The sequence below is a fragment of the Natrix helvetica genome, assembly GCF_964273705.1.
Source record: "Natrix helvetica genome assembly, chromosome: 6".
NCBI lineage: Eukaryota > Metazoa > Chordata > Lepidosauria > Squamata > Natricidae > Natrix > Natrix helvetica.
The window spans coordinates 35,648,609-35,660,363 of record NC_138553.1 but is presented as its reverse complement, the minus strand read 5'-3'; the positions used below and the strand labels follow the sequence as shown (position 1 = coordinate 35,660,363).

Sequence of the window (11,755 nt, the reverse complement as noted above, 5' to 3'; positions counted from 1 at the left end):
GCAGGTGCTATATGCGCTGTACGCGGCAGCGCAGAACCTTTAAAACAGGTAAGGAGTGCGGGCGGGCCCTCCGGAGCACCATACTGGAGTAGTTTCCAGTGTCCGGGCTGGCTCCGGTATGCCCATACCGCCCACAATCCACTGCATCTGAGCCACGAAGATGGAAGAGTAGAATTCTCAAACCTTTCCTAGATGACTGTTCACATCTGATCCTGCCTCCTACTTGGAGGTAATGCCTTGAAAATTCCTGTGGCAGTTTAATTTTATATGAATCTTTGTTTTGCTAGCCATTTGGCATCTGCAAATATAAAAACAAAGGTAAAGCGTGTTAAGAAGTAAAATAGGCTAGTCTATTTTAAACTGAAATATAAGAACTATTTATCAAGCAGTTTTTTGCCAAACATAGCAAATGCTGCTGCATCCCATTAAGCTGGATGTCATGTAGAACTGTCCAAGGCAGGCCTGATACTGCAGTCTGAGCTACGGACATGAAATTCTGCATGACAATTATAGTCCACATAATTTTTAAGGCTGCAGTGACAGATGATCTTTCAATACATTTTCAAAACATTGTCAGCTTCATAAATGCCTGCACGGTAGTTGGAAACATGGATATTACTATGTTCTATCTCCACATATGTACATCAATCAAGAGATGTTATATTCACATAGGTAGACAGGTACATTCCGCTATTCTCTTTCAGGGTAAGTAACACAACACAAAAGTCATGTGTAAATGAATTTAAATCTAGTAAATTCATCCAAATAGTTTACAGCAGTGTAGTTTATCGTTCACTCTGTCCATATCTTTCTACCTTCAAAATATAGTTCCTCAACATCTATACACAACTCTATGCATTGCTTTTGTACTTTACAGTACACTTTTAAATTTCATTTAGTCATGAGTTTTTCTGCAATACTCTTCCTCTGAACCTATTTACCCTTTCATTTCAATATTTATTTTGCAATTCAATCATTTCTGTTCAACCAAACCACAACATATTTCATTTATGCTTAAATTAGCATAAATAGCATTTATTTATTCTTGACTAGTTTACCATGGCATTTCATTCATATTACTATGTGTGGGTAATCTAAAATCATATTCACAGTTTAAGATGTGGAATTCAAGACCTGAAGGATGTTTAGACTATATTTGGTATTTTTGTCCACCTATCAAGTCCTTTCCAAAGATCTAAAAAGGTGTTAAAGGTACTGTTGCAGGATATAAGTTATTCCAAACAAAACTGTCTTTTCCAATTGACTGCTGGGGATTTTTGTGAAGGCTGGCGGTGTTGAAATGATGCTCCAGATGTTTTGGCATTGTACGCCTATCACGATTCAAAGATAGTAATCTTTGCTTTCTTTTGTAACAGTCATTCTATTTGCAGGTCTTTGTATTTTATGATTTTCTTCAATTCTTTCTCTTCTATGCTGCTGTCTCTAGGTATTGACATATTGACTATCCAGATTATTTTGATTATTATTATATTACATTTATATGCTGCCCAATTCCCAGTGTCTCTTGACACACTTGTTACTGTGATTTAACAAAGTAGACAGAAACACATACACAGACATTTTTTTTCAACATTCTGTATAATATACCACATACTATCTTACCCTGCAAGCATTTTTCATTTTAATATGTCCTATGTTTTTTCTTTGTTTTATAAGCAAGGTTTACTGTTTACAAAACTCACTGGCTTGCTCTACGGTTTTTAAAAATTATATATAACTTGTAATATTCACCCCATTTTCTTTACCAAATATAGGTACCTTGTTCTTTGATGTGTCAATATTCAGATTTTACAGTCTAATAGTCACTGGAATTTATCTGAGTTTTCAACAGGACATTGCCTGCATATGAAAATATATGTAGCTATGTTCCCAAACAACACACTGTACAGTCTGCTATTTTAATGTGAAAAATTCACTGAACATTCCATTTATTTTCATCATATATCTTATCACATTCATGACTAACCTTCCAATTCATTCAAGTTTTTTCATTTTATTATACTCTTTTTCTAAAACAGCAAGGGTAAAACAAAATAACTTTGCATGAATAATGATTGATCAAATAAAATGATTTTATTGTACAATCCACTTAAAGAATTGTCAGTTTGAGTGTTCAAAGCAATTTGAAGAAAAAGGCACTTTGCAAAGATATGAAGAGATCAGAGTTCAAAATCTGAACCCAAAAGAGTTCTAGTCACATAACCAAATTTCATGACAGATTTATCTCATTTTCAAGGTACTGTACTTAGAAGGAAAGCACACAATTGTATCCATGCCACCATGAACTTTTTATATAGAAAACACTAATTGTAAAGTTGGTGTGTACATACATAACACAATATACTAAACATGGGGTGTATGTGTACAGTATATATGTATGTATGCCTATATTAGTCCTATATGTGAGATAAAGGCTGACACAATATTCTATGGGTCATAAATGAAAATACTGATACTAAGGTTACTGTAGTGACTTTGTAGTCCATAACCTTGATTCCCTGTATCCATATCTTTTTAACAGATGTATGGCTCTTGTAAACGTGCTGTGCTAAAGCAGTTTGCTCGATCCGACCAATTTTCCAGCTTTTGTGATCCTGAGAGCCGCGGTTACCTGCATTTTTCTCGGTACCGCGGCTGTCAGGGATTCCCCCGACATAAATTGCGTTATCCTGGAGATTTTGCATCGCCTTCTCCACTCCGCCTCAATTTTGGTTCCACCTTCTTCGGGCACATCTTCCGGTGCGAAGGAACGGAATTTGCCGCCGCCGGAGGAAGAGTTTCCCCATCTTCCCTATCCTCCCAATGACTTTGTCTCTGACGGAGGTTATTGGTATTGGCGGAGCGGTGGAGGAAGTGACTTTGTGACAGGCGTCAGGGCAGGATTGCCCAACCTCCCCTTTCCCCGAGACACGGCTAGAGCCGAGGGCCGACCGACCTTTTGTAAATCGGGGTCAAATTCTAAATGACGTCGAATGCAACTTTACCAATATTCTTAATCTCGATGAACTCAGGGCGGAATGAACCGAAAGCAAAATGGGCGGAGGAATTCTTGAGACAGGGAAATGACGTACTTTCCAGGCCCTTGCTTGCCCAATCGCAAGGGCGAGTTTCCGGCCGATTGCCCCGCCCGTTGCGTCAGAGAGGGACAAAGTCATTGAGGAAGGTTGGTTTTCGGCCTTTCAGAAGAGTCGCCCGTCGGGGAGAAGGCCGGGGAGTTACGGGTGTTCCGCCATTTTAGGAGGTAAAGTGCTGAGGGGGCGGTAAGGGGGTCTGATATTTCTCGTTTTTCATCCCACTGTGGCGAGGGAGAATTTATCCACGGGAGGGCCAGCGTGAATGTTCTGCAGGGGAAGATTTGCTGCTAAATACTGTATTTATTTTTTCATTTGAAGTTTCCTGCCGTCATGTTTTCCTCTATTGCGCCGCTTGTGCGGCTTAATCCATTCCACGCTCCTCAGCTCGAGTTGCACCAGAACACCTGCGGCCCGAAGAAGCGCCTGATTGAATCAGAAGAGGTCTCCTGCACTCGTCGGAGCCTCGCAGCCGCTTCCGCGGAAGGTGAGGCGTGGGTGGTCGGGGAAGGGCAGTTCCTTCCTTAGAAAAGGGTCTCAGCCTCTCCCTCATGCGCTTGATCCGTCAGGTGGCACGGTGTTAGTAAGGGAATCCATGTGCAATCTCCTTGAGGACAAGTAAGGTCACCGACCCTTTGATTAATTTGTGACACCTAATTTAAATCAAATTGCTTTGCCTTTCTGACGCTGAAGGCATGGGTGGATCATTTAGGGTCCTGACCCTAGTTTTTAGAAACATTGATCTGCGATCTTGAGTGACCTGTTTTAATTCAGCAGGAAAATATGAGGTTTCATAATTTCAAAGGATGCTACTCCCCCCCCCAAAAAAAAATCTGGGTGGAGGAAAATGATTTGCTTCTACTGTAACTAGTTCGCATAGGTTTCCTAATGCTAAGAATGTGGTTTTGAAGGTCACAATGAAATTGATAATGGTAATGATAAAAATATGTTACTGAGTTGTGAGAAGGGGTTGAAAAAAGTGTTACATTTATTCATGATATATAAGTTTTATGATAGCCAATATGTATTAAATTTTTAAAGCACTAAAGTAATATTTTAACATGCTTATTTTAGCAAATGCCAAGTTTCACTTACACTAAAGATTACAGCATTAGATTATTAAATTTCAAAGGTCATCCATCTTACTCTTAAAGAGAATGTGTTGAACCTTTCAGCCACCCCCTTATGATTTTTAAAGACTTGTAGAGCTGTTGTCAGATGCATGAGGCATTTGTTTCAGTTGTACTTTTAAAAAGTATACATGCAGCATAAAAAGTAATGTAAAATAATCTTATTGGTGACTTGTCACAGTGAATGTTCATAGCAGTGCTAGATTGGATTCTAACTATTTTGGTTTATAGAACTTTCACGGTCCATACCATCTTGTACAGTGCTCTCTCTCTCTCTTGGTTTACATATCCATGAATTATATGCCTCTTGATTGAGAATAAAGATTCATCCTTTGAGATTTAAAAATATTCAGTCTAAAGAGAAACAGATGTTTTAAGACTGTCCTGTACATCTATTAGTTGAACTCAGTTATGTCCCCCCCCCTTCCGTTACTTTTTCTCGGCAGCCCTCCTTAAGAAAAAAAAGGAAAAACTGCATCTTATTCATTGTACTTTGTACTTTATACTATTTTTTTTATTTTGAAACAAATGGATTTGCACCTTGTTTTTTATTCAAGAATTCACATTACATACATGGTGCCTTTTCCCATTTCCCCCTATAATGACTTTGTAGATAGGCTACTTGGGAGAGAATGAAAGGCCCAAAATCATGAGTAAATGTGGCTGAGAGCGGACTTGAACTTGGATCTCTTCAGCAACAGTGCAGCATTTTTATCACTACAGCAACCTGTTGCTGCTTCTGTGTAACATTTGATACATACCTATTATACTATTCCTTTTCAGGATGAGGGAATATTACTTATAGAGGGATATGGATGTGGCTATTAACCATAATCAGATTGTCCACGTCAGGGGTGATGCCCCCCCTCCCCGTTTAGCAAAGGGAGAGAAAGTCGCGATACCTCACATGACAACGTGACGCTACAAGTTTGACACTCCTGATCTACGTTATACTCCTAGATATACAGTGGGTCACTATTGCATGTAACTCAGAACTTTCTGAACCCTACTATTAAATCAGGTTATAGTCAGGTTATTTCAGAGATAAGAGTTGTTCACTTGATGCTTCAAGTACCTATGAATATGTATAGGTATTCTTTAAAAATTGAGAAAAGATCTTATAACAGAATTAGATGTCAAGATCTGCAAGGATGTTTTAAATATAAAACAAATACCTTACTTTTTATTTAATCTAATTGGATTTTAATTTAATTACTTTTAGATTAATCTAATTGGATATTGTCCTAATCCTAGTATTTTCTGGTATGAGGAATACAACAGAAAAGTACTGCATTAAAATGAATGATTAGTTATGGCTGTATTTTAAGTTGTATTCACTTACTGAAATTATTTTATCATTTTCCTTGAAAACTTTTTATTTTTCTTTTTAAGCAGAAGAATATAGCTGTGCATATGGCTCTGGCAGATTCTTCATTCTTTGTGGCTTTGGTGGAATTATTAGTTGTGGTACTACACATACAGCATTGGTTCCCTTAGATCTTGTTAAATGCCGAATTCAGGTTGGATTTGCATGTCAGATGAAATGAATTATATAGCATGCTAAAGTGTGAGATCTTACTAATCAATGAAAATGTGTATTTCACTGAAGTTTCAGCCTGGCATGTGATTTCCTTAATAGCATGGTGTGTCTTTTCTTTGCTACAGAAGAATATAGTTGTGAATATGGATCACTCAAGTTTTATGCTCTCTGTGGCTTTGGTGGAATATTAAGTTGTGGTCTGACACATACAGCAGTCGTACCTTTGGATTTAGTGAAATGTCGCATTCAGGTTTGTATATTGCCAAATTTTAGAAAATAACCTCTGGAATAAGATGCTGAATTCCATTAGGACACTTCTGTTTCTTTTAACTCTGATAAATGTAATTAATGCATACTAAGATATAAAGTAATATTAATTACATAAGTCATTTTAAACATACTGTGCATTAAAAATATTTCTCATAATATTCTGAGCTGAATCAAATTTGCAATATATTGTTTTTGAAAAGACGAAATAGTAATGTTTCCTATTTATTCCTGATAGGTTCATAAATAGTTGAAACCTTTATCACTTCATTATTTGGATATATGCTTTCAAGTTAAACACTGCAGCTGTAACTGAAATGCAGTTTAAAGGATAGTCATCTTCCTTGTGAAAATAATATTTCTGAGCCGCCCAGAGTTAGTTGGAACTGGGGGGGGGGGGGCAATCAAAATTTGAATAAATTGTGCATCCATACCAGCCAATTTTGAGATGGCAAGAAAGATGAATTCCATAATAATCATGCCAATGCTGAAATTAGGATAAATTTTAGTTCTTAAATCATGAATCAATACCTATTTCTATTGATGTGGTTGTATAATATTACAATAAATCAGGGATGTCAAACTTGATTTCACTGAGGGCTGCATCAGGGTTGTGTTTGATCATGGGTGTGTGTGGCCAGCTACATCACTCCTGTTTGGGGCACCTTTGTTGGCCCGAGCACTCTGCCAGCAATTTTTTTTTGCTGCAACAGCCTCCTACAAACCTCTGCCAGCAAAAACGGAGCTCAGGAGGGCCACCTGCAGCCCTTGTGAGCTCTGTTTGTGGCTGCAACAGCCTCCTGCAAACCTCTGCCAGTGAAAACGTAGCTCAGGAGGGCCATGTGTGCTCCGCGGGCCAGTCCTTCACTGTTTTCAACTTGGCCCACGGGCCTTGAGTCTGACTTCCCTGCATTAAATGATAAGTACAGCTGCTCAGAAATCTTACAAGAATTTAATTCAACTGTTATGTTTTTCTAAAGCAGCTAAATATCTTGAGGAATCTTTTTTACTACTTTGTGATCCAAACACGTATTGCAGAAAATGTAATCCTCCTTATACTGAAGTCAGAAAAGCGAGAAAGTAAGAGGAAAGTGAAATGGAACAAGTCAGTAGAGGGCGGCATGAGGTAGGAAGGTAGGAACAGAGAGACTGAATATGCAAACAATACTATGTTTTATTAATAAAATATTCTAGGATTATTGAACAGTTTACTTTTTATCATATTTAGGTAAACCAAGAATAACTGCTAAGAAATTTTCATTGTTTCCTGATATTTAAGAATTTGCAGTTTTCCTAAATATCAGGAATATTTTTCTCTTAGTGCTTCTACTCCATCCATATCTATTTTGCTGTTTTAACACTATTTCTATTAAAAATACTATATTCTTTTCAGTAATACAAGCTTAGTATATGTATAGTATTTGAATGAAGATTTTCCTTGAAAGAATAAAAGATTCTTAATAGATTAGACCTATCTCTAATCAGATGCTCACCAAATAATTACTATCGCCATTCATTCCTGGGTCTTAAAATGGAATGGTTAGTTTTCTGTGCTATCTTATATTGTTCCCATCAATCCAGTCATGTCAGGTGATAAATAAATTCCACAGATTGCATTTATTCACAATGTTGTCAGTTTTTCCCCAAAATACATTTATATTTTATTAACATTCAATAGAATGTAATATGCAGCTATCACCAGTTAATAAAATAATTCCATGTATACTTCAACAATCTAGATAATCTAGAAATTAACCTTTTAATACATAATAAAACATGACTTTATTTTCCTGAATGTGTTCAGTAATACCAAATTATTTTCATTAAGATGTCTTCTAATTTTGTACACAGAAAACCTACACTTTTCATTAATTTAATGAAAGAAATTTACTCTACTGTCGCCTTCTGCATTCCAAATTGCAGTCTTCCACAGAACATAGGCTTATAAATATTGCCCATAAATACTGGTCATAATTTTGATTAAGTGAGATTTTCACATAAACTAGTCTAATCTTTAGGCAGATAATGTTTTTTTAGTTAACATAGTTACCCTCACGACATTCATCATTCTCTACTCATACTAAGAATACTGGTCAATTTTGGCCAGTATATACAAACAAAGCCCAGTTTACCTCAAGCAAGCTTACATTATTATATATAAATAAGGAACTGGAATCTGGGAATTACCTTGCAAACCAACACACTGTTGCCCACTGTTTGAGCAACTAGAAGGTATTGCAGCATGCTGATAAAACAATTAGGATACAAGTTAAAATTGCTTATTTAAATTTTATATATCATATATTTTAGCAGCATCAAAACTTGGAAACTTTCTGCTAATATTCTTCATATGAAAACTACATTCTACTAATACTTTTCACAGTTATTTTTCCTTTTTATTCTCTATTTCAACAGCCTTTACTTTCCTAATACCTCTTAAATTTATCTTGCAACTAAACATTACTGCTTGATTTCCCCTTTCATTCTGGTCTGTTAGCCACTTGAATACAGATGCTAACTGCTCTTTAATGAGGCTTCTATCATTTATGTATTATGTATATGTACACATTTAAACTATATCTCTTTGCATTGATAATTGAAAGTAGCAACTCTGTTGCTAAACTGTGGTTGTAACGTGTAAGAAGTGACTGCACAAAGTTTTGACAGTCCCAGTTGCTGTCTTTAGGCAAATCTTACACAGTTGCAGCATCCCAGAGTCATGTGACAACCATTTGCAACCTCCTGCTAGCTTCTCCATTGACTTTGCTTTTTTGAAAGCCAGTAGTAAAGGTCACAGATGGCAATCATGTGACTCAGGGACACTGCAATGACCACAACTAAGTGGACTTTTGTAAGTACCCCTCATTCAGTATTGTCATAACTTCAGTTGGTAAACAAATAATCATTCAACAAGCAACCATTTATAACATTGCTTATTTTAACTTTTAAAAACATGTTTAGGTGGATCCTCAGAAATATAAGAGTATCTTCAGTGGATTTTCAGTCACTCTCAAAGAAGATGGTCTTCGTGGCTTGGGAAAGGGATGGGCTCCAACTTTTTTTGGCTACTCCATGCAAGGACTTTGCAAATTTGGTTTTTATGAAGTTTTCAAAGTCCTGTATGGTAACATGTTGGGAGAGGTAAGTTCTTGCACTTCTTAGCTTAGCTTCATTTTCTTCTGATTTGTTCAGTAGAAGTTTTATGACTTTCTGATTTGCTATAATGTTTTAGGAAAACTCATATTTGTGGCGTACATCATTGTATTTAGCTGCATCTGCCAGTGCAGAGTTCTTTGCCGATATTGCTCTGGCTCCAATGGAAGCTGCTAAGGTTCGCATTCAGACACAGCCTGGATATGCTAATACATTGAGACAAGCAGTCCCCAAAATGCATGCAGAAGAAGGTATTTGGGCGTAAGTATTTGAAATTTCCTGCACAGGCTTATTTTATATGTGTTATTAAATCTTTTACAGAGGCAAATTAAAGACATGTTCAGATTATGCTGCAACAGTTCTAAAAAAAACAGCATGATCCAACATGCTTCCTTAGATCCATCTTTGTTTGATATCTCTTTGCTGAGTTCTGCTTATAGATTTTGTCATGAGTAGCTCCAGCTAAGAGGGATCAGCAACTTTACCGTTGCACAGTCAAAGATGCTTGAGTCATTGGCATGTAAGAATAATATACCTTCATTCTAGTCACTTATATTCTGATAGAAATGGCTGTACTGTGTGTCATTTTCTCCTATCAGAATTTGGCTGGAGTGTGGACATTTATAAAAGGCAGCTAAATTGTTTTAGCAATTAAAGCCAGGAAAGATGTCTATATCAATTTTTCTTCTACCTTTCTAAAAATTAACACCACAATTTTAATTTTATGGAGCTCCTGAAACTAGAATTTTACCACCTTTGGCATGATTTTGTTCACTGTACCTAAAAGCTTTGAGTTTTGTATATTCCTTTTTAATTCTGAATGCAAATATATCCATATCTAAATTTACACCTCTTCTCTCAGGAGTTTAATTGTAGGATACTACAAGTAAACAGTGGTATTTTTTTGGTGATTCCTTTTAATAAAAGCTCAAGAAAATTTCCTAATTGCTGATTATTCTGCAGTTTCTACAAAGGAGTTGTTCCACTGTGGATGAGGCAGATTCCATACACAATGATGAAGTTTGCCTGCTTTGAAAGAACTGTGGAAGCTCTTTACAAATATGTTGTTCCTAAACCAAGAAGTGAATGTTCAAAAGGAGAACAGCTGGTTGTTACATTTGTAGCAGGCTATATTGGTAAGGAGCATTTCTCAACTTTAAAAAAAATGGTGGTGATGGTGGCAGTAGTTGCAATAGACCAGCTTTTTTCAGTATGATGCAACAGAATGTTCTAATTTTCAGTTTGGATAACGGCTAATAATTTTAATAAGAATGAATATTTGTTGCAGTTACAGGGAAATTTATTCTTAATGTAAAGCTTCTGTTGCACACATATCTATTGAATATAAACTTGTGACAGGCTGTGGCAATATTGTGATTAAGTCATTGCAGCAAGCTACGGTCATGTGATTGTTACTTTCTGGCTTTCCACAAGCAAAGTCAAAGGGGAAGTTAGCAGGGAAGGTTGCAAGTTGTTTCTGGAAGCCATTCTCACCCACTTTTTCTCCCAAGGAGTCCTACTATGGAATACAAGAAAAAGATCCCAGGAATTTTGTACTCAATAGGGTAAACCTGTCTGCAACTCCCAACCGGCACTCCTTAGCATCTGGCTACACCCACATAGCATTTTTCCATCTGTCTACCAGCGCCCCCCCCTCCCCCCCAAATTGTTCCCCAGTACCCACTCATGTTGGCCTACCCGTATTCTCCAGTACTACCAGTGGCCCTCGCCAGCCTGGCCAAACATCACAATATTCTTGCCTCTTGGGTAAAACATCCTGTACAGTTGTTTGGTGGCAACAGCATCCAGGACTGTTGGGATTGCCATTACTAAGCAATGCAGTCACATGACATTGCACTTTACGACATTATATAGCGACAATTCTGATCCCAATTGCTGTCATAACCTGAGGGCTACCTGTAATAATTCACTAACAAAAAATTGAAAATTAATTCTTTTCAGCTGGTGTCTTCTGTGCCATTGTCTCGCACCCTGCTGATTCTGTGGTATCTGTGTTGAACAAAGAAAAAGGCAGTTCAGCTGTGGCAGTACTGAAGAGACTGGGATTCACAGGTAAGTATCAAAATAAAAGGTTTTTTTTAAAGAGAATCAATGTTTTTGGTTACTAACATTGGTGTCTTTCTCATCAGGTGTATGGAAGGGCCTGTTTGCCCGTATCATTATGATTGGTACCCTGACAGCACTACAGTGGTTTATCTATGACTCTGTGAAAGTTTATTTCAAGCTTCCTCGTCCACCTCCACCTGAGATGCCAGATTCCTTGAAGAAAAAGCTTGGTCTTTCTGAGTAGATGAATGATGGACTGAATGGCTGATAATGAAACATTGTGAAACTATTCTCATGGCAGTATAGGACAATGAAACATGCTTGGCTCGGGCTGTCACTGCTGGTCAAAATAAAGAATAACTAGAAAGACTTTGTTTCCTAATTTTAAGTCTGATAGGAGGAAATACTGTCATCCTAATAAAGAGAAACAACATATTTATGAAAACAGTCTTTTATTTACTAAGTTCTACCTTTAACCTTTCTAAATCTGAAAGGAAATGAAAAGT

General features: G+C 37.0%; 1 protein-coding gene across 3 annotated transcripts; it reads left to right on the top strand.

The window, feature by feature from the left end:
* The first annotated feature begins 3,118 nt into the window (after positions 1-3,118).
* Positions 3,119-11,694, top strand: SLC25A3 (solute carrier family 25 member 3). 3 transcript variants are annotated; one of them, XM_081958834.1, is made up of 8 exons: positions 3,119-3,262; positions 3,414-3,579; positions 5,888-6,012; positions 8,991-9,170; positions 9,262-9,443; positions 10,146-10,318; positions 11,145-11,255; positions 11,333-11,694. In XM_081958834.1, the coding sequence occupies exons 2-8, from the start codon at positions 3,426-3,428 to the stop codon at positions 11,491-11,493; spliced, it is 1,086 nt and encodes a 361-aa protein (XP_081814960.1). In that variant the 5' UTR covers positions 3,119-3,262; positions 3,414-3,425; the 3' UTR covers positions 11,494-11,694. The 3 variants fall into 3 exon arrangements, with proteins under 3 accessions (XP_081814960.1, XP_081814961.1, XP_081814959.1); XM_081958835.1 differs by lacking the exon at positions 5,888-6,012 and adding an exon at positions 5,618-5,742; XM_081958833.1 differs by lacking the exon at positions 5,888-6,012 and adding an exon at positions 5,615-5,742.
* Positions 11,695-11,755: the final 61 nt, after the last annotated feature.